The 27,480-nt window shown below is 40.2% G+C and overlaps 1 protein-coding gene across 4 annotated transcripts; it reads right to left on the bottom strand.

Annotated features, from left to right (window-relative positions):
* Positions 1-27,457, bottom strand: C18H1orf159 (chromosome 18 C1orf159 homolog). 4 transcript variants are annotated; one of them, XM_077837416.1, is made up of 10 exons: positions 27,371-27,457; positions 25,492-25,618; positions 18,351-18,441; positions 15,922-15,997; positions 13,725-13,829; positions 12,729-12,794; positions 10,081-10,215; positions 5,626-5,651; positions 5,104-5,134; positions 1-2,557 (listed from the first exon to the last, which is right to left on the bottom strand). In XM_077837416.1, exons 3-10 carry the CDS (start codon positions 18,420-18,422, stop codon positions 2,460-2,462), a joined length of 609 nt encoding a protein of 202 aa, XP_077693542.1. In that variant the 5' UTR covers positions 18,423-18,441; positions 25,492-25,618; positions 27,371-27,457; the 3' UTR covers positions 1-2,459. The 4 variants fall into 4 exon arrangements, with proteins under 4 accessions (XP_077693542.1, XP_077693543.1, XP_077693545.1 ...); XM_077837417.1 differs by lacking the exon at positions 27,371-27,457 and adding an exon at positions 25,730-25,837; XM_077837419.1 differs by lacking the exon at positions 10,081-10,215.
* Positions 27,458-27,480: the final 23 nt, after the last annotated feature.

Below are 27,480 nucleotides of genomic sequence, written 5' to 3' on the forward strand. Positions count from 1 at the left end.
TAGTTAAAAAAGCTGAAAGGTGTTTATTTTGGCACAATTTAAAAATACCCCAGTACATTAAATATCAGTCCTTTGTCCTTGAATTAACCATTTACAGCTCAAGACTCAGTCATCAAGTGTTCAATAAAGCCAGCTGTATGGGGGAGAAAACAGCAACTCCACACTATGCATTTAACATGACAGTGCAAAACAACAACAACAACAAAAACTAACGAGGTTCTGTCCAGGGATCCAGTTGGGTCAGACAACATTAAAGTGATCTGAGCAAACTATAAAGCCCATAGGAATAACATTTGCTGTGTTCGAAAAGTTTGACAGAAAGTTACGTTAGCACTGCGAAACCTGAACTCTGTCTTGGGCGTGAGGGGAGAAGGACAAAGCATCTAATACTTGGCACTAAACTGTTACAGTGATGCACTTAAGGCTCAGACAGGGTTCATCAGACAGATACGTACATGTAGCAGTGACATGGGCCAGTGACAGTCCCCTCAGAGCAATGGAAAGAATGACTCATCAATGATTTATGTATGGAAAGAATTGATGAGCAACTATGCCATGCAAGGATGCAGTTTTATCGACAGATTCATAAGCAGAAACTTCCTCCCATTAAAGATGTAATATCTTTGCATTGTATCATTGCATAGTTACTTCTTTTTCCTATAAGGTTAAGTTGTTTCTGACACTTAATCAGTTCATAGCCCCTATGCCTTCCTAATACCTCAAAATGTCATTTGTATCAGAGGTAAATCCTATTGACATGTAGAGAACAGACATAAACAGTAACCCTGGCAAAACACCCACCTCCTGGTTTGCGGATAGACAAACTATACACATACAGTACGTACATACAGAAGCTTCCCCTCTCAAATGGCCTGACTGACTGTGGCTGTTAAGTTTTAGCAGACAGAAAAAATAGCAATTAAAACTAGGTTGGATTTAACCATAGCAGGGGAGTCAAAGTTTTACGTATAGTAGTTCAATGTGTACGGTTAGCAGGCCCTGCTCCTTCAGTTTCCTCTTTAGCCCCATTGTCTTTGACCTCACTAGAGGAAAGCTGCAAAATGAGGGGTTCCATTCTCAGGTAAGAAATTCAAACAGTTTACACTACATTAAAATGTGCATAAAATAGATATCCAATAAAAAAAGACTAGTAGCTCCTCCCTGCCCCCACCCCAAACCTTAACTCTATAAGCTTTGAACAAGCCTCTGGCCATAGGCAGAGTGGGTATCTGAATCATGAGGTTTACACTCTCCACATTGGTGTCACATTGGCCAGAGACAGCTACTTTAGCATTTTTAGAGATAAGGATCAATTGTTGTGTTCTTGAAATCATGATGGCTACCATTGGCTAGTGACAAAAGTCCACCATGAGTCATTTCCTCTAAAGAACCCATTGTGGTAGTGAGGTTTAAACAAAGGCAGGTGATGTGTGGGGGAAGTCAAAGGCTAAGGTGCTGATCTGTAGGCCTCATGCACACAAATGGAGGATTAGATTGGGGAAACCCTGACTTGTGTTGTGTTGTGTTAGGGAAACCCTTACTTGAGAATTCCCATGACAACTCCAGTTGAAATCAGTGTGTGTAAGTGCTCAGGGTGGCTCAACCTAGCTTACAGAGTGTGCCTTCCTTTACACTGCAACAGCCACCCTCAGGAACTGCTGGAATGAGGGAAGGCTGGGTGTCTCAGTGGGGCAGAAATAGCAGCTTATCAACTACAAAGCCACAGCAAATGGATCCTCATGTAGGGCCTGATCTAAAAGCCCATGAAATTCACTGGAGAAACTCCCATCAACTTCATGGGCTTTGGTTCAGACCCATACTGACCACAGTCTTCAGCAGCACTTAGGATGACAATATCTGGATACAGGTGGGTCTAAACTTACAGTTATAAACCATGGTCCTCTATGACTGAGAAGCTGAAGAAGATGCTTCTGAAGGCATCAATTTTTGCATTGAGATACTTCATGTAAAATACATTTGTATTTTCCTGCAGCATTAAAGCCATGGCACTTAGAGTTAACATTTACAAACGTGTCCTTTAAACAAGCCCACCTCCAAAACTCTGTGTTGGCCTGCTGCACTGAGGGCTTCTGCTCTACAACCAGACAGCTGATCACAATGCAGGAAAATGGATCTTGCCAAAGCTGAAAGTGTTCCAAAAAAGGCAGACTCTTTGCAGATCTTAACATAGCTTCTGTTAGGAGACAAATGAAGCCACAGAGCTAGAAAAGTGCTTTTCAAGCCCATCAAAGCAGTTCACAGAACTGGATATTTCCTATAGTCATCACGTTTGCATTAGTTCAATTCCTCTGTCCACGTTTGGCACAAACCCATTTGACACAGTGGCTCGGTTTGCTTTTAGGTCAGCTGCTCCTGACATTTTCCTGGCATTCCAGTGGCTACGGAAAGTTTCTCCAACACTGTGCATATTTATTAAGTCCTCAGGAAAGTTTTGAAGGCTAAACATTGCTGACCCTGGTTTCTGCAGAAGGGATCATAGCAGTGGATGCAGACATCACTAACGACCGCTCTCGTCTGACGTAGCGTGGCTTTCGAACTGAAAGGGTGGGCACAGACACACAGTTAGCAACTGCTATCTAGTCATGTCCTCATAATTAATTCATACCTAAACACATCAGCCAATGATCCAAAAGTAGCTATTGTTATTCTGGAATATAGAGAATAAAATTCGACCGATGACTAAAGATTAAGAAAGACCACTAATACACCTCTTCTGAAGAAAGCACTTAAGTTACTTATTGAACTGGGTGCTCATTGGATACCAGTGTTTCCATTATTATTTCCATCTTCAGCCTTACAAAGATAAGCCACATATTATTCATGTTTTATGGCTATAGGAACCAAGGCAGAGAGGCTAAGACACTTGCACCCACTCAGGCTCTCAGGATCAGAGCCAAGATTAGAATTCAGGAGTTCCTGGTTCTATTAGATTATATCTCCCTGAAGCCCAGAACAAATTCAGACAAGGGCTTTGTCTACACTGGCACTTTGTCAGCAAAACTTTTATTGTTCAGGGGTGTTAAAAAGCACACGTACACCCCCAAACGACAAAAGTTTTACTGACGAAAAGCGTCAGTGTGAACAGTGCTTTGTCGGCAGGAACGCTCTCCTGCCAACAACGCTGCTGCCGCTCGTGAGGGGTGGAAGTTTTTTGTCGGCAGGAGAGAGCTGGAGAGTTTTTTGTCGGCAGCAGCTACACTGCGTGCCTTTTAGTGGCATGGTTGTAGTGGCACAGCCGTGTCGCTAAAAGCCTCGTAGTGTAGCCATAGCCTTAGAGTCAGCATGCTGCCTGCAGGAAGGCCTAAAATTAAGATTGTGGTAACCAAGATTTAAATCTTAATTCTTGCATCTTAGATTTTAAAATAATCCACATACACCCACACAATGAAAGTAAACAGTTTGGCTTGTTTAAAATCCCCCTCCCCCAACAACATTTTATCCAGTTCCTGGAAGGCTTGATTGGTCTTCCTTTGAAGTCGATATGAGTTTCACCATTATCTTCAGAGTACACAGATCAGACATATAGAGTAGAATTGCAGAGTTCCAAACAGACCGGTCAACCACACACCTCATTTGGAACCAGAAGTGCACAATCAGGCAGCAGCAGAGAAAAAACAAACAAACAAACAAAACAGAGCAAATACAGTACAGTACTGTTAAATTACTAAAAAATATAACGTCAATTTTTTTTTAAACTTCCCTTTAAGGAAACTGTTTCTGTGCTTGTTTCATTTAAATGAAGATGGTTAAAAGCAGCATTTTTTTTCTGCATAGTAAAGTTTCGAAGCTGTATTAAGTCAACGTTCAGTTGTAAACTTTTGAAAGAACCACCATAACGTTTTGTTCAGAGTTACGAACAACCTCCGTTCCTGAGGTGTTCGTAACTCTGAGGTTCTACTGTACAGTGTACACTAGTTTTCAGTAGTGTCCTGATTAAATAATTAGATTTACCCTATTAGGCAGTACAAGTTTCTTTGATACCTACATGTGAAATAAGCAAATACAGTTTTGTAGTATTTGTAATGTTACGTATCACTGAATTCGTTTTTGACTTTGCATTGTTTTCAGAAATACTTGAAACTTGAAAGAGTGCTTACTTTTTTATTTGACAAAGAGTGATTGATTTCACCTTCTCCCATGTTTTGAATGGAGAAGTAGCCAATATTCTGTTTCAGACAAGGGCTGTTCTGTTTGTTTCATTAAGCTTTCTTGTTTGCACATCAGCATCACAGATAGCTACAGCTTTGAGAATAATATTTGTTAGTGTATTGCTGCTTTTTTTGGTGGCCTCTGTGTCTGCTTTTTTCCTGCAATTCTCAGTAGAGGTTTGTTAAGAATAAATAAAGACATCCCTAGAATGGATTATTTAATCATACACTCAGCACTGCTTGAAAGAATGTGCGTTTAAAAAGAACAAACGAAAGAGGACTGGTTAGATGAGCACCAATCCAGAGAACGGGTTACTGCCTGAATTTTTCATGCTTAATACAGCCTTTCCAAACCCTGCCCCCCTCAATTTGCATGTTCCAAACACCATGTAAGTGTAATTTGTTAGAAGAGGTGTGACATGCTTCAATCCAGTGAGCCTGAAAATGAGCCACCCAGGAATCCTCAAGATGTTCCAGCCCTGAAAACATGTCCCATCCTGAATAATTCAGTTTTTGAACACCTCTGAAAACCTGAACCCTCATCCATCTATTTCTAAGCTGTCTATCTCCTAGCTGCCAGAGATACCATTAAGGAAGCAGCACTTCTACTAGATAATGAAGTTGTCCATGTTAATTACTCAAATGACACTAGATTAACAAAAAAGTTAATATTACAGACACTGTCATACTTCTGTCCCCTGAACAGACTTTGTGGTTTGAATTCTGGAGTTTATATATGTTTACTTACTGGGTATTCCTGGCATTCCCACAATGAGATTCAGATTTTTGGGGATATTCCTAGGTAGTTTTGTATTTCTTAACTACAAGCTAACAAGGGGAAAGAAAAAAAAAAAAGCTACCAGAGCAAGTTGTTGGAGGCGAAAATATTCACAATAAAGTTTAAAGATCCCTCAAATATGGAACAGATCCTTACCTGAAGAAGTAGGTGGAGGTATCATTGATGCCTGCAGAACAGAATAAGGGCCAAGTAAAATATAAAAGATCTTTGCATTTTCTAATATTACAGAAATTAGAAGTGGACACTAAGGTTACAATTATTTTTAATAAGCAAAATGTCCGCACTTGTGCTAAAAGAATAAAATGTAAAAAATATATTTTCTCATTATTAACGCTGTGTTTACTTTTGCATTTTTCTCAGGACAACAAACTTGTGAGACTCGCTTTATTTTATTAGTTAATTCTGCTTCCAATTTCTCATATACCAGTACAATGCTGCAAAGTTTGGGCGATAAAAACTGCAGGGGAATATCTGGTTTTAAATGGTTCTGATTGAAATTTTAAAAGTACTTCAGGGACAGTTCTTTTTAGTTTAGGTTTTGTAACAGTTTCATTTCTACAAAATGGTAGATTTGGGCCAAAAATTTGACCGGACAGTATCCCTATAAATAATTAACACTATTTGTTTATATCCCTTAGAAGGAATGATTTTACTTACTGTTTCACTGGGCTGCAGAACTGATGCTAAGGGGGAAGGAGAGAGGCCATTATTGTTCTAGAAGGTTGGAACTGTTTGCTTCAATTGCTTATGTATAGAAGAAATTCTTCACAATGAACAATCTGATAGGCCCAATATCCCAACCAACACTCGAGGGAGAATTCTCCCTCCATTGCTTAGAAGGAGACATCAGTACAAGAGTATTTTGAAATCAGAGCACGTTGCCCAGAAGATGCTTTTGTGCATTAAGGACATAGGATTCTCAAGCTCTCCAGGAAACAGTTATTTCTACAGGGTTAAATCAGTTCTTATTTTGCTCCCTGAGGAGGCCACCGGAGCATCACTTTGCCTTGAAGGAGCTGCCATGGAAGGAAAGCAGTAGAAGCTAGCTGTCAGTGTGTGAAGGCAGCAAATGATGTGGAGAGAGAAGGATATAGGAGTCAGAAGCAGCAGAAGAAACTGGGAGATACTAACCTTTACTGACAACAAAGCAAATAGCCAGGCAAAATGAAATTCAGCCTGGCAGAAGTCCTAAGAGATTCCCTCCAGTGGGCTCTTAACTCTTCTCCCTCAGATAAAAACCTCAGTTTCAACATTGTGACATGTTAGGACAAAAGAGAACTAGCAGCACAAAAAGTGGAAATTCTAGTCTAAATGTTGTTAAACAGCACAAGTTTGGTGACCTGCCAGATTAGATGTCACAGTATGATAGCTCTTGACCCACTTATAAACACCCAAAGGGAGACCTGTGGTACCTAAACCTATTGAAAGAAACTTGTAAGAACAGGTTTCAATTTGTCAGTTTTCATGATACTAACAGTTTCTTTAGCACAAAATAGCTTAGCGTCTAAGTGTCTATTATTGGCACCAAATTCAATGGAACTGTGCTATGCAATTAAGTTTACGTGTGTCACTTTGATCTCATGTTCCTCCTTGCTTGTGTATTGCTCTTATTTACTGATTTGTGTTGAGACTGTCTTGTTTTGAATTGGCTCTGTTAGAAGCTAAATGGAGGTGAGGGGGTATCCAGCTGATCAGTGATGGATCTGACTAAGAGTAGCTCATTGTTAAACTGGTAGAATCTCCTAAATGGCAGCTATTACATGTGGGGTTGGCAGAGAAGGGGTCGGGACAAGTAGAGAAATATAGATACATTTCTATATTATTTCAAAATTTACTGTGCAGAAGTTAGATACACCATATCTACACACTTGGTCTCTGACCAGGAAAGGTTAGGGTGCAATAATGTATGCAGAATTGTTTTACAAAGATTCTGCAACTGAAGAGAGAGTGTGAAAAATCTAGCTGACTCCATAAAAATTACATATTGGACAAAATTTATACCTGGTATAATTCTACTGGCTTTCATGAGTTACCACAGGGATGAATTCAACTCATTAGATTATAGTTACACAGCTGCATTTCAGATTTACATTTCTTTCCAATATCGTTCTACAAAAGCAGAAACTAAGGTGGGTGGGGGAGAGTTCACAATAAAATGAAAGAATTCTGGTCATAAAACAGGTCATTCCTCTGTTTCTGGAGATCCCAAATAACCCCATGTGAAACACAGAGGCAAATGTAGTGGTTAGAGCAGAGGAATAACCAGGAATCTTTTGACAGGTTTCAGAGCGGCAGCCGTGTTAGTCTGTATTCGCAAAAAGAAAAGGAGTACTTGTGGCACCTTAGAGACTAACCAATTTATTTGAGCATAAGCTTTCATGAGCTACAGCTCACTTCATCGGATGCATTCAGTGGACAATACAGAGGGGAGATTTATATACACATGAAACAATGGGTGTTACTATACACACTGCAACCAGAGTGATAAGGTAAGGTGAGCTATTACCAGCAGGAGAGCGGGGCGGGCGGGGGGTGGGGAATGAATGCATCTGATGAAGTGAGCTGTAGCTCACGAAAGCTTATGCTCAAATACATTTGTTAGTCTCTAAGGTGCCACAAGTCCTCCTCGTTCTTTTTCAGGAATCTTTATTTCTCTTCCTAATTCTGCTGCTGCCACCTCTTCTTGGGTAAATCCCTTGTCCTTCTGTGGATCAGTTTCCCTATCTGTAAAACTCATATAGGACAACAGTGTTGTGGGGTTTAATAAAACTTTTCAAAGTGTTTGGAGCACCTTGGATGAAAAATATTATTGTCAAATACTACAAAAATGCTTCCTGTCCACATAGCATGAGTGTGTACCCCAGATATAGATCATGAGTTTGTACCCCAGATATAGACCATTTAGTACCATCTAGTGTGAAGGGCTGGATTGTTGGACCCTTTGACACCACAACATAATTTAACTGGTGTTAGTCACTGACGCTGCACAAGAAGCATTCATGCAAAAACGAAACTGAAAATAGATAAATTCTGTATTGCCACAAAAACCATACAGAGTATGCAGAGGAAGTGTTTACTCAGGGCATATGAACATAAGAATGACCATACTGGGTGTGATGCACTCTGTATGATTTTATAAAAGTACGCTGATGAGTGTGAATATAATGTAACTAAAATATGCTTCATGCAAAAGGTCTCTTTTAAGGTATCATGACAAAGCTTATAATCTACTGAGTGTGGTCATCCTGTTTGTATAAATGCATCACTCTTGTATCTGAAACTAGAAATATGAAAAATAACTTTGAGGGCCTATTGTAGTTATGCAAAGTGTGGGCCATTAATGGTGGTTTGGAATCTTGATGGCTCCCATCAACCAGAACAATTGACTGCTCTGTTCGCAGGCAGGCCTTCCTGTGAGTCAGGCTGGGAGCAATGAAGGCCTGGGGTCTCACAGGAAATGTGACCATATCACCTGGTACTGAAATCCATCTTAATTCTGGTGCTTTTCCATTTAGAGGGTGGGGCGGGGGGCACCCAGAGAGACAAAGGATTCCTGCCTTGTACCAAAGCCATATAACAAAGGAGACGGCCATCATGAGGAATCCCCTAGCTACCACCTGAGCTGGAACAAGGGCTGTACCAGGGGAAAGGATTGTGCCCAGACTAGGAAGGTGTCCAGTCTGTGAGAGGTTTCAGAGTAGCAGCCGTGTTAGTCTGTATCTGCAAAAAGAAAAGGAGTACTTGTGGCACCTTAGCGACTAACAAATTTATTGGTTAGTCTCTAAGGTGCCACAAGTACTCCTTTTCTTTTTGCAGTCTGTGAAAGAAATTTATTGAAACATCTCTAATGGTGAGATTTTATCTGTATTCAGTTTTTATTACTGTACTAGACGTAGACTTGTGTGTTTTATTTTATTTTGCTTGGTAATTCACCTTGTTCTGTCTGTTACTACTTGGAGCCACTTAAATCCTACTTTCTGTATTTAATAAAATCACTTTTTACTTATTAATTAAACCAGAGTATGTATTAATATTTAATACTTTTAAAACTGCTCTATGGTCTTTTTAATTTTAAGTGCCAGCAATCTGGTTCCATTCTGGTTTATGTGGAGCCCATCCTTCCTGTACAGGCTCCCACTTTCCCAAAAGTTTCCCCAGTTCCTAATAAATCTTAACCCCCTCCTCCCTACACCATTGTCTCATCCACGCATTGAGATCCTTCAGTTCTGCCTGTCTAACTCGCCCTGCAAGTGGGACTGGAAGCATTTCAGAGAGTGCTACAATAGAGGTCCTGGACTTCAATCTCTTACCTAGCAGCCAAAATTTGGCCTCCAGGACCTCTCTCCTATCCTTCCCTATGTCATTAGTACCTACATGTACCATGACCACCGGCTCCTCCCCCGCACTACACATAAATCTATCTAGAACCCATACCTTTCATCATTTTTGTTGCCCTTCTCTGTACTTCTTCCATTTCTAATAGATCTTTTTTGAGAAGGGTCAACCAGAACTGCATGCAGTGTTCAGTGTATGGGCATAACATGGATTTATAGAGTGATATTATGATATTTATGGTCTTATCTATCCCTTTCCTAATGGTTCCTATCATTGTTAGCTTTTTTGATGACCATTGCACATTGAGCGGATATTTCCAGAGAACTAACCACAATGACTCCAAGCTCTCTTTCTTAAGAGCTAATTTAGACCCCATTATTTTGTATGTATAGTTGGGATTAGGTTTTCCAATGTGCATTACTTTGCATTTACCACCATTGAATTTCATCTGCCATTTTTGTAGCCCAGTCACCCAGTTTTGTGAGATCCCTTTGTAACTGTTCGCAATCTGCTTTGGACTTAACTATCTTGAGTAATTTTGTATCATCTGCAAATGTTCCCACTTCACTGTTTACCGCTTTTTCCAGTTCATTTACACATATGTAGGACTGCACTGGTCCCAGTACAGAAGTGCACAGAACAGATTACAATATGTATATTAAAATAATGTGGAACATGGAACTCTAAAACATATGGAAAAGGTTTTGGCCTTCTCTCAAATTCCCAGCTAAACTGTAAATAAATGATGAAACAGAGAATGACTAAGAAACACTTTACCTTTGTTTCTTCTGTAGAACATATTTGGAAGTTTATTGGCACGTTTGAGGTAGAAGAATGAAGCCACAGACAGTATCAGGAATAAACTGATGAAGAATGTCCCTAAAATGAGAGAGGCGGCCACTTCTGGGCCCCCTGTGAAACCAGAAGAAATAGCCTATTATTTACTAGAAACCCTTATGATACAAGGGGCAAAGGGATTTATTCTCCCATCAGTGCTATAGAGAATACAGAATAAACTTCCTTACATTTAGATGAGAGAAGAACATTCCTTTTGTGTATCAAAATATCAGACAGAAAACCTCATCAAAATTGTCAGGAAAAATCCTCCAACACTAATTTTGCTGTGTTTTAGTCTCTACCTACACTATTTTAATTCTATGTTTTCCTCAAGATAGCCACAGATTTTTGTGCCAAGTGTTTCCTTCTTTATCCTTTTCAAACCTGGTGTTGCCAGGCATTGAACAAAAGTGGATTAGTAACCAAAATAATAAGAACGCTTAAAGTAAAGTTAAATTGCCCAATACAGGATGGAGTCAGGCCATTGGTCATTAAATCTGGTATTCTGCCTTCAAAATGGCCTATTTGTAATGCCTCAAAGGGAAGTTAGACACTAGCAAAAAAATTTCTCCAAAATATTTGCTCAATTTGCTTAACATATTTTGTTTAAGGTCATGATCACATGAGGTGGCATAGATTTATTTTATGAAGCAGAGGAATGCTGAAATTCTTCTGTTCAGGACAGAGAACGAGCAGATACACCACATCTCTGGTATTTACAGTAAATGGAATACAAAGACTTTACCTCAGTTTAAATTCTGGCTTCATTCTGTTTTTAATTTGTTTCATTCAGTATCAGGGACAAAAGATGTTTAATGAGATTTTGAACACTTGGCATAGTGAAATTTTTAGTATAACACTACATAGGTTGTCTTAAGTTCCCAAAGCTATTCCCTAGATCTTGCAATTCCTTTTTTTTTTTAAAGCGATATATTAGTCCTCAGTTTCCCTGGGCAGGATAGTTCTTCTTCTTTACCATGTGGGTACAAGTTTCATGGGGCCGGTTGTGAAGGCGATTTACCTCTGTTACATCACATGTAGTACAAAAGGAAGTAAGCAGCACTTGTTTTATACTCATCATAAACTAGAACTTGATTGAGAAACCAGGAATCATGAGGCTCCTATCAATAGCTGTTTCAGCTTACTCACATCCAAGAGCCCCCACTCCCCTTCTGTCAGGTCATAAGATAACACAACTGGGCCTCTCTGGCGGGCTCTGCCAGAGAAGTACTGGGATACAATAGCAAGTGGTGCTGCAGGTCAAGATTTACGTGCACTGGCAGAGCTGTCTCAGAGGTGCTTTTATAGCATCCAACTGTACATGAATCTTGTTTATGACTATACCATTTACCCTCTCACTTCAAGAGCATTCACATTATATGCCATCATGTGCCAGCAATGCCCCTCTGCCATGTACATTGGCCAAACCGGACAGTCTCTACGCAAAAGAATAAATGGACACAAATCTGACATCAGGAATCATAACATTCAAAAACTGGTAGGAGAACACTTCAACTTCTCTGGCCACTCAGTAACAGACTTAAAGGTGGCAATTTTGCAACAGAAAAGCTTCAAAAACAGACTCCACCGAGAAACTGCTGAGCTTGAATTAATATGCAAACTAGATGCCATTAACTTGGGTTTGAATAAAGACTGGGACTGGCTGGGTCATTACACATATGGAATCTATTTCCCCATGTTAAGTATCCTCACACCTTCTTGTCAACTGTCTAAATGGGCCATCTTGATTATCACTATGAAAGTTTTTTTTCCCTGCTGATAATAGCTCATCTTAATTAATTAGCTTCTTACTCCACCTTTTCATGTTCTCTGTATCTGTGTGTGTGTGTGTATGTGTGTATATATATATATCTTCTTACTAGATGTTCCATTCTATGCATCTGATGAAGTGGGCTGTAGCCCATGAAAGCTTATGCTCAAATAAATTTGTTAGTCTCTAAGGTGCCACAAGTACTCCTGTTCTTTTCACATTAAGTAGTTATACTAGATACTGTTCACCGAGTCACCTTGTCTGGGATCCTACCTCCAGTAGTGGTCCATACTTCAGCAATCTAATTATTTTCAATTCATATTTGCTTGCAGTACAAGTGAAACAACACATGTAAGGAGTCAAGTTGAAGTGACTGGTGCAGTTTACAACCAGCTCCAGAAACAAAAAGTTTCAAGCCCTAGAAGAGCCAGTCAAACTCATCAGGCATCAGATCTAATTAGAATTGACAACTGGCATACCAAAAAGATCCCACAACACTTGTTGCAGCACCAGGTTTAAAAATCAGCTGGCAAGTAACTGGCATAACTGTTTCTCTCTGAGCAAACTGCTTCATGACCAAACACCATCCTGCAAAAGAAGTGGTTATCTCAAAATCTGGCTTTTTTAAAAAAAAGAATAAAACCTCCTACAGTCTGGAATAATTAAACACTCTAAAATGGCTGCTATGCTTAAAAATATGGGAGAAAACATCTTACTGAGATTGTATCCAACGCTATGCTGTCAAGCAGGTACAGGTGACAACAGGAAAAGCTTTAGAGTGGCTACCCCCCAATACAAGACAATTCCATTTACTTACCTATATTCTGTAGAAAGGGGGTTACGGTACTTATATTCATTTGCAAATTCATTCCTCTGGTACCAGCTACATGGGGAAAAATGCATTTTTATGAAGCATTAAATTCAGAGCAGATTTAGTAAAGGTTTTGAGTGACATAAGCCATCATACCATATTTGATGCCTGGTTTCTTTCATGCGATAACAGCCCCTCTACCACTTCCCAGGAGAGATAAAGAAGAGGAGTGTGATCACCCTCTTCTGGCAAAAGTGTTTATTACTGCATTGCCCTTACAGGAAGCATCTCAAGCTCTTCTGCTAATTTTGCTAAACAATTTATTAATTAAATGGAATGGACTGCTCATGGAGAACAAAAATGAGAAATGGGGCCTCTTACATATGGGATAGTGCAGTCCAGCTTCCTGAATAAAAGGGCTATTTGAGGTCTGAAGGAGTCCTTAGTATGTGCCTACGGCAAATGCCTGTTTCTGAAAATAGTGATTAAATCATTCAAGAAATTCAATGTTAATTATTTGTCTAATGCAAATTTGTTTTTGTTTTTTTTAAACATTTTGGTATTTGTTTAAATTGTGCATGTTACAGATACTGAGAGTTCTTAAAAGCCACAGAAAGATATAGTTTGGACATTGCATTTGGTTGTAAAGATCAGATATTCTACTGTGTAAACAAACGGTGTCTAAAGGAGATTTAGGAGACAAAAGATTACAGATTACGGGATGCTGTGCCTCACACTGCTCTACGGCAGTCTCTGCTGGTTGATTTCAGGAAAGTTCTGATGGGTTTCGAAGGGTTTGTCACCCAAAGCTATTCAGGTACAGCAGGGCCTCTGAGAATGATGGAGATTTCAGAAAAGAAAAATTAGGAATGGAAATCATCAGAATCTCTTACGGGACAGTCTTGGTTGAGCTGAATGTGTACAAAGAGACCCCAGTGCAAAAATAAAATAAATAAATAAATAAATAAAAAATTCAGGACCAGAGGATGGCAGATGACTTACTATTTCTACAATCGGTCAGATTGTAAGTTGACACAACAGGAGTGGTTTCATTCTTGCATTTAATGCAACTGCTACTCCCATCCTCATTCCACTCTCTGTAACAACCTGCACAAGAACAAAATGTACACTGAGCTGGAAATGGCATGAGAAATGTCAGGAACATCCTTCTAGTCTCCAGAATCAAGCATCTGAGAACACAGGCTTCCTGCATGGAATGTCTCTTGCTTACTATCATACTACACCAAAAAAAAAAGAGCTTTAATTTCTAATGTGCCTGCTGCAACAAGGAAACAAGGTGTTATCCCACATATAAAGGACATTAAGGAGAAATCAGTTATAAGCAAGCACATGCTAGGAGGTTATTTTCATGTAGCTCCATTCACCATTTAGTTTTTTAAATTATGAAAAATAGGAAAATTGTACCAATCCCCCCATGCCATCCCTTAAAAACTACCAGAAAAGAAGGAACCTCCCTGCTTATATTTTTCCTGCACCCTCCGGGTCCCCATGCTGCTAAAGCAAGATTTAAGACTATGTCTGTGTATGATATCACAAGTTAAGGTAGAGAGAGAGGCATAAAGATGCTAAGAACCAGTAAAGGAGCTCCTGAATCAGGATATATTGGACTCAACCCTGTCAGTCACTTGATGGCTAGTAACGAACAATATGAAGGTGGCCCATAATACAGTATTTTTCTATTGCCCAAACTTCTTTGGTATTGTACAGTTTGCATCAATTTAGAAGGACTCAATCCTGTTTAAACTATTCCATGACAGGTAAGTGGGGTCTTTTATATCAGCCATCCTACCACAGGGTTGAAAACTGATTAAAACTTGTGTCTTGAGTGATGTCTTCTGTCTCTCATTTTATGTTTAAATGCACAAGTTTCTATCTTTGATAAGATAGGAAAAAAAGTTAAGGCACGTCTTCAACACCAATTTTATTTAATAGAATAAAGCAGTAGTGGCTTCATTCTGTGTGTCTTATGACTTAGGAGCCTGATTATTAGAAGGATATTCCTGCTAGATCATGCTACAGTCTAGATACTAAAGCGAAAACTCACTATGTAGGCTAAAATCCAGTCCTCCACAGCCTTTGGCCAAACTGGGATCAATTATTCCATAAAGCACACTATTAGTAGAGCACTGATTGGAAAACAGCTCTGCTGGTAGGTTTTCCTCCGAGGGAAGCTGCGCATTTGATGCCCTTAGTAATAAATTACACCTGACAGTTATTTTAAACACAAAACATACCCACTGTAAGGGCAAAGCCTTTCTATAGTAAATAAGAAGAAAGCAACGAAGTACTTTATCTGACACCAAATATTCAGATAGTTTAACATTTTATAGCATGATGCAAAAAGATATGAATCTATAAGACTTATGGACAACAGTTTGTGCCACATCTCAGATCATTTAAGAACAGAAATGAATGTAATAATCATGTAATGTTTAAGTAACTGAGCAGCAAAACATTTAGCTTAGAAAAATAACGAACCTTAAGATACCTTTTAATATCTAATGTGAAGAAAAGACAGAACCCACGGTTTTAGTCATAAGAAAGAAAAAATGTGATTTTCAATTCTTTAGTTCTTCAGAGAATCAGTAATATTGAAGCCTATATGTTCTCTTACTGATCTTGAATCTAGAAGAGTTTGGTTATTTTTTTAAAGCTTTCCACTTCACCTTAAACAAAGGTGGGTTTTTACAAACGTTAGATCATCTTTTCTCCTGGCATTGTTGGAGAATGATAAAATGAGGTAGGAAATCAACTAATATTTCTCTGAAAGTCTGCTTTAAGTGGCACAAAAGGGAACCCATATCATTTCCTGGCAATAAGAGATAGTACATTTGCATCATATTAGCCAAGGCTTAAGTCTTTCTTCCTTCCCCCTTAGCTGTATATTACTGTATTTTTGCATCACATGTGTTTGTAAATATTAATTTATAGTACACCTAGCATCATACCACTTTATGCTATGTGAAAACTGAAATACAAGTTCAGCAATGCCAGGCTACTATCCTCCCCATGTGAGCATACAGTTTCCATGAGAGTTACACGTGTTCATACAGAGAACATTCCTCAAGATGCATGTGTACAGTAAGTTTTCTTTCTGTCCCTAATTAATTAGCTTCTGTGATTTGCCACTGGCTACCAAAAAATGCTCTGGGAAATTTCTCTTGGACAAAGACACTACCTGGACTGCACTGGTTAGTGACTGGACAGGTGCTGTTAGCATCCAATACATCCATACAGCATTCTGGCTGTGAAACCTAAAAAGAAAACATTACAGCACATTTCCCACAGCTCTTGGCTTTATTAAAAACACAGCTCAATCTTACCCAATACATACTAATGAAAAAGGAACAAATTACAGTATCAATGAACACTTCATTGTCAATTTTTAATAATCAGCAGTAGAGGATACAGAACAGGTTGGATTACATCAATGAGATCATTTTGACCAGTCAGCAACTGCCCAAATTAGGGCTTTGCGAACAAATGTAAAAGAAGGTACATGTCCGTGTTGATTTTGGATGGGACCTCATAGAACCACTTTGTAAAAGCACTTGCCAACTTTTCTAGAACAATGTACAGTTCATCTCCTTGGACTGAATCTCACTCTCCTGAGGTAAAACTCTGGAGAAGGCAATTTCAGCATGGTTGCCGTAGCAGATTTTCCCTAATCATTGTCTTTGCCCCTTACAGAACAGGCCATAGGACCACTCAAAAAGCTGCAGATTCCAGGGGGGCAGGAGGCCAGGATCATCCATGGTGAGGGTCTGTGCTTCAGAGCAGCTCTGACTCCTGGTGGCCCCAGGGACTCCCCTGGGACACAGCTGCCCCAGAAACCCTCTGCGAAAGAGAATCCCCACCAGAAAGGGGGCTCCATAGTAAATGTGCGGGACGATGCATGTCTACCTTATCTCACTTAGTCCTCATTGCTTTCGCTTGTACAGATCTTAGACTAGCAGAGAGAGCACTCTGTGGGATCTAGGGGGACTGCTTCAGAGGCAGCTAAGCTAGGTCTCCTCTGTGCACAGATCGGAGGGTCCTCATTCCTCCCCCATACTCCAAAGTGAGGATAAGGCTGATTTTTTATTAAACTTCACATTTGCATTGGAGTTTCCTAATTTCATAGAGCACCTTTAGAAAAGGGAGCTTTGCGTTAATATTGTAGGTGAAAAACATAATGCATGTCAGAATCATGGCAAAAACTAATCTCATGTGAAACAGCGCACTGACTAAAACTGCTCTTTTTGATGTTTATATGCAGTGACAGGAGAACTCCGTTATAAAAAAATAAACTCTCTCAATGTTAGGATGTCAGTACTATAAAGTGAAAGCACTCTTTAGCGCACTTCATATTCATGTAAACAAGCCAAATACCAGATGCCAAATTTTAAAAATAAAAATGTGTGGTTTTGCAAGACAGATAGTAGTATCATAACTCCTCCCTTATAGAAAAGCCATTCTTTCTCTGGATATTCATGTTGCAATGCAGGAGAGTGTCATTTAAGCTACACAATTTCCTCCTCATAGGGCTAAAAAAAATGTTCTGAAACAATATGGGCTAGTGGACTGAGCACAGAGCTGGGAGCCAGGAACTTTGCAGTTGTATTAAATCTGATTTTTTTCTCAAAAATACCAAGCTGTTCAAGTCTCAAAACTCTCAGATGCACTGAGCTTGGTGAAAAGTAGCACAAGATCAGGCTAGTATCCAAGCATATGACTAAAGGGTCAAAGTCAGTCTAAGCCAACCCAGCATAGTATTTGTTATTACATGTAGTCATCAATTAATCAAGCAAGTGATGAGGTTCAAGGATATCAGGAAGAGTGTATGATTCATCCCTGACCTGGTTGAGATAATCACACTTGTAATGACTGCGGTAGACTTCAAGTTAGTGGAGTGTGGGAGGGGAAGTCAGGGAACAGGAAAGAACCAGAAAGGCTCACAGTCAATGAGAAAATAGGCAGCTTGGTACATACAAAGGCTTGTAGGTCAAACTGTCCTGGAGACAGGTTATAAATTTCTGCTGATTCACTGTGCAATAGGCAGCAGCAGTTTCCTGTAAGCTCGGGCAGCTTTTTAAAGCTGATTTTAGGTTTCCATATTTTGGGCTACTTTTGTAGTGCCAAGCAGCTAGAAAGATTAAAAGCTTTTCAAATCATGATTATCTATGTTTTTCAGAGTGTGATCAGCTGCATGTCTTCTAGCCAGTGGGTTTGTGTCAGGGTGGGGGGGCAAAGCTTTGACAGGCAGTCTTCAGAGCAAGTTCCCCTCACTAGTTGCCAAATTGTCTAGACAGAGTATCCAATCAATACTGCAATACTGAGGGCTAGATCTTCATTCCTGTTGGGAATGATTTGCTCCGTCTACCTATCATATTGATCATTGGCAGCAAACGCTGCTTGGAGAAAGGAAAAACTGATATTAATGTTTACAGGCAAGTTCTGGGTGTGCTGCTTTTCCTGTGATCAGAAAATCTTCTATAAACAGCATTTTAAGGGGGAAAACCCCCACTTCCTTCCTAAGAGAATTTAGCATATAAACAGGCAATTTTAACTCCATTTCATTCATAGCAGAATGAAACTTCATGCAGAGCTATGACATATAATACATACCAAACTTTCAGTGGATTTGCTTGTAACTTCAGCTATGAGTCTAGTTAGGAGAAGGACATATGACATTGCCATGCCCAGGAATGAGAAATGTCTAAATAAAAAGAGAGAGAATGGAACACTATATTAAGGACAAAGAAGGTAGAATCTCTCTCTCTCTCTCTGTCTGCATCCAAAACAAACTTCTGCTGAAATGTTAATTTTAACTGAACACAAAGGCTTTTACATTCAGCATCTCACAGGAGAAAGACTTACCTTGTTTAAAGGTACAAATTTGAGACACTCAGAATTTTCACTCCAGCTGCAGAGGGGCAGGTTTCTGGTTATGGCAGACTGTGTGGTTGCTAGGAAACAAGGAGCCTTATCAGTCTGTTCCAAACAGTGCTATGCAGAGACTATTCCACACCCATGATCTAAAAATCAATGGGATTGTAATACGAACAGTTACTGCCTGGCACCATCACTGATAAACCTGCCCACAACAAAAACCGACTCCTCCGGCTGCAGCACTGAACTGCAAAAGGATTGGTATCAGGATACAGAGTAACAGCTCTTCAGAAAGTTAATGCCATAGTTATTCTCCCCAGAACAGAGACCTGAAGTCTTAATAAAGTTTGCAAGTTAAGATGCAACATTACTGAATTCAAACAGAAGTTTAGCTAGTCAGGATTTCTGGCTGCAATAATTTAAAATTAGATTATTTTGAAACTATCTCCATATAAAGCAGAATGTAGTTTTTCAAACTATTGTTACATATATGTGTCTTCTCTTCCCCACTTTTTCCAGCCAGGCCCAAAAAGACCCCAATGGAAGTCAATCCCCTTCTCCCAGTCCTAATAAAGTTTAGCTAACCAAAAACGTAACCTCAACTCCTTGATCTGACTGTGCTGTTCAAACACTTGCTGTGTTATCACCATGTTATCGAAACAAGCAATAAAGTGTGTGGTAGCCAGACCCATTTTCCTCTGAAATACTATGGAACAAAAAACAAAAAAACTTTCAAACCTTACTTACCTGCAGGGAAAGTATTTCAGAGGAAACATGAAAGACTTCCTGATTGAAGTTTAATAAGAAGAAAAAGTTAGAAATGGGGGACTGCAGGCTGAGAGCTCCAGATGAGCCTTCAGTATCATTTAATAAACCGAAAGTAGTTATTGAAGTGCTGTGGCATAAAAAGGATCCTGTGGGTGAATTTTAAAATAATTTATGATATTACCAAACTACTGAGAGTCACGGTAATGCAACGTTGACCAATTATAAAAAAAAAAAAAGCTAAAGGAACCCACATAGACCATGTTAGACAAATTTGACTTCTGTATTAAGAGAAAACATCCTTAAATCTTAACTTTCGTAAGTCTTTCTGTTAAAACCAAAAGATAAAGTAGTCAGACATACTTCTTGTCCCTAACTCCAAAAATTGGACCAATGGGTTTGGTGGTCTTGGCTGGAAAAGGGTCCACCCCTCACCGTGACCACTACTATAATTAGCCCCCTTCACAGCTCTTTCAAGCCTAGAGACTGAGGACTTGAATGGGCTATGGAGATCACGCTTCTCTCTTCCTCCTAGAAGAGGTCCCTCCAGCCAGGGATGATTTAAGCACACAAGCAGAGCAAATGGGGAAAAGACTACACTGCATGATACCTCGTACTGTGGACATCAAAGAATGTCAAGTCTCCAGTGAAAAAAAAAAAGGAGTACTTGTGGCACCTTAGAGACTAACAAATTTATTTGAGCATAAGCTTTCGTGAGCTACAGCTCACTTCATCGGATGCATTCAGTGGAAAATACAGTGGGGAGATTTATATACATAGAGAACATGAAACAATGGGTGTTACCATACACACTGTAACCAGAGTGATCACTTAAGGTGAGTTATTACCAGCAGGAGAGTGGGGCGGGGGGAACCTTTTGTAGTGATAATCAAGGTGGGTCATTTCCAGCAGTTGACAAGAACGTCTGAGGAACCGTGGGGATTGGGGGCGAAGGGGGGTGATAAACATGGGGAAATAGTTTTACTTTGTGTAATGACCCATCCACTCCCAGTCTCTATTCAAGCCTAAGTTAATTGTATCCAGTTTGCAAATTAATTCCAATTCACCAGTCTCTCGTTGGAGTCTGCTTTTGAAGTTTTTTTGTTGAAGTATTGCAACTTTTAGGTCTGTAATCGAGTGACCAGAGAGATTGAAGTGCTCTCCAACTGGTTTTTGAATGTTCTAATTCTTGACGTCTGATTTGTGTCCATTTATTCTTTTATGAAGAGACTGTCCAGTTTGACCTACGTACATGGCAGAGGGGCATTGCTGGCACATGATGGCATATATCACATTGGTAGATGTGCAAGTGAACGAGCCTCTGATATTGTGGGCTGATGTGATTAGGCCCTATGATGGTGTTCCCTGAATAGATATGTGGACACAGTTGGCAACGGGCTTTGTTGCAAGGATAGGTTCCTGGGTTAGTGGTTCTGTTGTGTGGTGTGTGGTTGCTGGTGAGTATTTGCTTCAGGTTGGGGGGCTTTCTGTAAGCAAGGACTGGCCTGTCTCCCAAGATCTGTGAGAGTGATGGGTCATCCTTCAGGATAGGTTGTAGATCCTTGATGATGCATTGGAGAGGTTTTAGTTGGGGGCTGAAGGTGATGGCTAGTGGCGTCAATTCAACAACCTCACCAATTCCATTAGTTCAAATTTAAATTTACACACATGAATAAAGTGACACCACTGCCAAATGAGAAGCAGTCAGTTCAAGTTCATTATGTACTTGGCACTATCTGACACTGATAATTGAAGACTCCAGGAAAAGATTGAGCTCTTGATTAGATTTGCTATTACTGATGCAGATTACAGTATTTGGAGACAAAGTGTATATATCCCCCATGAACAAAATGGTTCTCCAAAATGAGACATTTATAATAGAGAATTAATGAACCTCGGGAATGATAATCACACATATCTTGCTCCTATGTTATAAAGAGCATACTGAATGCACTGCATTTGGAAGGGAGATCTTTGGGTCACCTCAAACTATACAATGGGCTATTGAAGGGAGATACTTCAGAAGAAAAAGTGCATCTGAAAGGACTGGAAAAGATTCAGATTTGGAGATTATAAAATTGGACATCTTTAGGGCAGGATGGAAACAAATTTGTAATTCACAAATAGGTCCCTAAACTACTTGTGAAAACAAGGTATATTATTCAACAGCATATTTGAAACCTCAATCGCTAGTTTTAATCAAAACCTCAATTATCAACATTCTTCTGAGATTACTTAAGGAGACAGCTTGTCTAGAGATTAGAGCATAGAAACAGGTGCCAACAAATCCTGAATGATAATATTGCCTCTGCCACTTATTTCTTGTACAGCTTTGGGCAAGACACTCAATTCCTTTCCTCCCCCCACCCCCAATTTACACATTTGTAAATAGAGATCACACTTACCTACCCTCATAAGGGTGTTCTGAATATTAATCTTTGTTTGGGATTATCAAAATGTAAAATGGTTATATAAATGCTAAGAATAATTCTACTTTGAGTATGTAGATGCAGCTTTGTTTCAAGTATAAAGCCTTTCAATAAGACTCCATAGGATTTAGTTTAATGTCCTCTTACTGTGACAAGAGTCTAGAAATTCAATCGTACCGGTGAAAAAACAAAATAAAGTACACTAATACTATAGATGAAATGCATCCAGTGGTCACGTCTGAGTGACAAAATTCCCCTCTAGTAAGAAAATGCAATAATATAGATTACACTGGTTTTAATCACAAGACAAGGGTGAACATTTCAAAATGACCTACCTTGTGGAAAATATTCCAGTTTAAAATAGCCTATGTTTTCCATGTTTTCATAGTAAACAAAAAGTTTTAAAACCTTTGCTCGTAACTCACAGTGCAATTGACAAACAAGATCCAAAAATGTCATAACATAAAAAAAAATTGTTTGGTCTATTGCCCAGATCATTACCAAAATCAAATCCAGATTCCTTGTGGCCTTTAAGGAAGCATGTTGACTAGAATTTTCTGGTGGTAGTAGACCCGTTTCTCATTTTTAAACATTTGACTCAAAAATATATTCATCACATGGAGTACTTATAGAGCTACATACAAGGGACACAAGCACTTTAGGCCAGATTTTCAGCTGCTATAAACAGGCACAGGGAGACAACACTACTCTTGATACTTTTCAAGGCAGTTCAACACTGCAATCAATTCCATATCTTTAAAAAGCTTTTGTTGACGGTGTGTATAGCTTTAATATTTTTTGAGTTTCATTAATACATCCAACTCTCAGAGACAGAATTTGTCTTATCTTCTATACCTCATGCTCCTCAAAAAGGTAAATATTGCCTCTTTGATTATATATGACTTCCATTGAGAAAATGTCCTCAGCTATTATAGCCAGATGCTGATCAATTTTTCATCACTTTGGACTCTACACACAAATGTCTGTCAATATCTGCTTCATTAGTATACTAAAGTTAAATATCGAAGAGAGAGGAGAAAACTATTTAAATAAGTATTTTCCTGTCATCTAAATATATTTATCTTTCAGGAAAGAAAAATGTAATATCTTCCGCACAAGAAAACATCAGTAACTAGATGCTTTCAGAATGACTGGTACTTATTCTTGTTGGACACAAGTTTATGGTATAGGCTCCACACACCTCTTATATTTCCATCCCTGAAATACATTCGAGTACTAATCAACAATGAGACAATTACATTTATGGACAGCTACTTGTTCACAGCTGCTAACGATTGTACTGAACTAGAACATCTCCCCTGCAGCTGTTCCAGCAGAAATAGGACATTGGATAAAAATGCCTTTGAATCTTTCCAGTGAATTGATCTTTCTCCCTCTCAAACTATAAAGGCATCTTTTATATTTTATTTGAACCAATATTTGCTCATAGAAATATCTATTAGCAAATAAATGGAGAAGAGTGGAAACTTGTATATATATTAAGAATACTTGATCGGATTAGGCATAGGACATTCAGTGAAGCGATGCTGGTAACATCATATATTTTGTTTAAATGAAAAATAACGCTCATGAAAGGAGTCAGACAGAATTAGAAACTCAAATTTGTTATTAATAAATCAGGTGAAACATATGAAAGTTCCTTAAGCTTTGCTGCAAGTGTTTAGGTACCTTGTGCAAAGACAGCTTCTAGTAGTTCATTCTCCATGATAATCAAAGTGCAAGACAGCCAAATAGGGCACTGACTTTGATGGTAGTTTGTGCCGTGGACATCCATCCACAAGAAAATAAATCAAGACCATGTAATTAATTTTACATGGGCCTTTAGCTATCAAATACTAATAGGCTTATTACTAACACCATGGCCAGCACTTTAACTAGAGGGAAAAGTTACTGCATCCCCTATGCCAGTGGTTCCCAAACTTGGGACACCGCTTGCTCAGGGAAAGTCCCTGGCGGGCCGGGCCGGTTTGTTTAACCTGCTGCGTCCGCAGGTTCGGCCAAATCGCAGCTCCCACTGGCCATGGTTCGCCGCTGCAGGCCAGTGGGGGCCAGTGCAGTACCGGCTGCCGCTTCCTGCAGCCCCCATTGGCCTGGAGCAGCGAACCTTGGCCACTGGGAGCCACGATCGGCCGAACCTGCGGACACGGCAGGTAACACAAACCAGCCCGGCCCACCAGGGGCTTTCCCCGAACGAGTGGTGTCCCAAGTTTGGGAAACACTGCCCTATGCAATCAGAAATGTAATACTGTTAACTTTAGAATGACATTATAACAGGAGGAGATAGCTTATTCAGAATATAATGCATAATGAAACAAATTGCAAAATTAAGAAAACAGTTCTCTGGTGAGTACTACATTTGGCAGGGCTTTCACTTTCGGTTTTTAAAAAAAAAGGACTCCCAAACTGGAGCCCAGACTAAAAGTATTTATACCGTAAGTGCCAACATCCTTTATTTTGAAAACACAGATATTACAATTAAACAGTAGTAAGGTTAAGATTCTGTCACAGGTATTTTTAGGAAAAGTCAGGGACCGGTCGCAGGCAATAAGCAAAAATTCATGGAAGCCTGTGACCGGTCCCTGACTTTTCCTAAAAATACCCGGGGGGGGGGGGGAGGGGAGAAGAGGGGAGGCAAACAGAGTGCTGCCGGCCTTTGCAGCTGCTCCAGCCCTCCCACTGCTCCCATGGCAGGGGCTGACCACTGCTGCTCCAGCCCCCAGGGGGCTGACCCAACCCCGGCTGCTGCTCCGGCGGGCCCAGTGCTGACCTCTGGTCAGTTGTTTGGCAGCCCCAGGGCTGACCACCAGCCAACTGTTGCAGGGGCTGGTCAGCTGTTTCAGTGGCCCTGGGGTTGACTGGGCAGCCACTGCTCTGGTAGCCCCAGCGCTGACCACCGGCTAGCTGTTCCAGCGGCCGCTGCTCTGGCTCTGTCCCAGAAGAAGTCCCGAAGGGCCCAGAAAGCCATGGAATCCATGACCTCAATGACAGAATCATATCCTTAAACGTTAGATACTTCCTATCATAAAATGCTAAAAATGAAAACTAAAATCTTAAGTTATTGTCAGCTCTGATCTCACGTGCTCGAATAGGCATAAGCTACATTCTTTACATTTTTACTCAGCAGTATTTATTTGGTTCTTGTAGCCTGACAACCAGAAAATTATCCCTTTCCTGGATGCAGGGGTGCTTCTATAACTTAACGTTTATTAAAAATAACAAAACTTAATTTAAGGATAGTCATCAGTTATACTAGCTCAGGTGCATTTTTAGCAGAATCATAGAATCATAGGACTGGAAGGGACCTCAAGAGGTCATCTAGTCCAGTCCCCTGCACTCACGGCAGGACTAAGTATTATGAAAGAATTGTATCCACAAGTTTGTTTGCTTTTTTCCCAGATACAGGCCAAACAAAACAAAAAAAGAAAGAAAAAGGAAGGGAGTGGGTGGTAAAAATTTGGTGCATACATTTCAGGTGGATTCAGTCTGTGGTTATCAGATAAGATTTTGAAATTTTATCATCTCCATTCCGCTGCCAAATGCATTTTTAGTTCTGAAGTGACCTTTAGTTGCTCATAACTGTCAGGATATCATACAGGCAAAATAAATTAGATCCCAGTTTCATAAACCACATACTTGGCAAAGGCCAAAAAATTCTCACTTACCAAATTTTTCAGAGTTTCATACTGAAGTACTGGATCTTCCACAAAAACTTTTTATTCAGGAAGGAGGAATTTAACATGGTGTTCTGCTAGGTTCTCATTCATACCTCAAATACATGTAGCAAGACCCCTACACAGTAGAAGGACAGACAATTATTTGGGCCATGCTCATCACAATCCCTTACAAAGGAAAGCTTAAAAAAAAAAAAAAAAGACGACTTGTTTTTCCAGATCCTCTTACCTGTTTTTCCTGCTCTCCTAACACATACCCATGATAAGGACAGTGCTAGTTTAGTTGGGACCGACAGAATTGACCTAAGTACATTTGAGGCCTCCTGCAAGCATTGAAACAGACCCTCATGCCATCTACAAGAGTGCAAAGTTACACTCACTTTAAGCCTTGTTTCTACTGCAAGGGAGTTACATGATTCGAACATGCGTAAAGCAGCCACTGGGTGACTCAAAACTGCCATCATTGTTCAGTCAGCCAGAAGTTTGCAATAACTGCTTCTACAATGACAATTGTTACAGATACCTTCAATGTTTGATGAGAGAAATTAATGTTGGCAGGGTTTTGTTGCCAAAGTATAGTTACATACTCCAGTTACAGGTGCTTTACAAATGCCTTTAGATACTTACTAAGCCCGATCTTGTGCAATTAAAGAGATTAAACTGGCAAACACACTTTAAAAAGTACTTCCTGAAAACAAAACCTAAAATCCAGGACTGCCAAACTATGATCAGAAAAAAACCCACTTTTTCAAATTAAGAATACATTACAAAAATTCTGTCATTGGAGAGAGATTCTGTACTGTCAAATCAGTCTAAAAATGTGGCATTTCCTTGTCTTGGTAGAGGTCTGGATTTTATATAATTTATTTGTAAGGATTGGGAAGAAAAGAGAGATTTCTATTTCCTTGGCTTCCCCTGACGTACCAAAATGCTGCAACCGCTCCCCAAGTTAAAATGTACAGTAGCTTCTTTGCCAGGGAATGTATTCTCCACACCCCCTATTTTTCTGTGGTTCACATTGCTTGCTAAATATATTACAACAAACTATTTTCTGTCTGCAGCTTTGAAACCTTTGCGCAACTTCCCCTTCCCATTGCAGGAATTTCACTAATTACTAGTGTTAAGATAGGCATTTGTTTTTAATCAAGGTTTTGGGGTTTTTTTAGAAGATCCTAAGATGTATCATTTTTGCGGTGCCTGTTTTAATGCCAAATTTTAAGTCACATTCAAACTTAGTTTACTTTTTAAGCCTTCCTCATTCTGAAGCCCAGTAAATGAAACCCAAAAACGTGAGCCTACCACCCTCAGAAAGGTGGGTGTATTGAGGGGGTTACTGGACAAGGCACTGGAGCCATTTGAATCCCAAATATCTGTCTCCCCTAAAAAAGGTGAGTATATGGGGGGGGGCGGGGGGTTACAAGAAGAGACACTGGGGCATTTCTCCTCCTCACGCCTCATCCCACCGAAGTAAAAAAGGGACATTAGTCATTCCCCATCCTTTTGTTGCCCCCCCCCCCAAGTATGGAAGATGGCGGGGGGGGGGCTCGGCCTTCTCTCCGACTTGTCCCCCACAAAATATGGGGGCTTTGGCCTCTCCCCCAACTGCAGAGGGAGGCAGAGCCTTTGGCTCCTACCCCAGAGAATGTGGGGGGCCCGAGCCCTCATCGCCCCGCTTTCTACACCCCAGGATGCGGGGGACCCCGAGCCCTCCCTTTCGCCCCCCACACTGGGGCACCCGGCAGGGCCTGAGCCCCCAGAGCGCGGGACAGATGGGGGAACAACAGAGTATCGTCTAGGCGTCGCGGGGGGCGGTTTCAAACCCTGCAGGCCCAGGAGGGGTTCAAGCCCCTCTCCACAGTCACCGCCTCACCTGAGTGAGGAACCTCCAGAGCCTCCGCCAGCAGGTTCCCTTTCGTACCCCCCGCCCTCAAGCGGCGTCCAGCCCGCTCCCTCCTGCGTCCCCCTGGGACTTGTAGTCCT

The sequence above is a fragment of the Eretmochelys imbricata genome, chromosome 18 (assembly GCF_965152235.1).
Source record: "Eretmochelys imbricata isolate rEreImb1 chromosome 18, rEreImb1.hap1, whole genome shotgun sequence".
In the NCBI taxonomy this organism is placed as follows: Eukaryota; Metazoa; Chordata; order Testudines; family Cheloniidae; genus Eretmochelys; species Eretmochelys imbricata.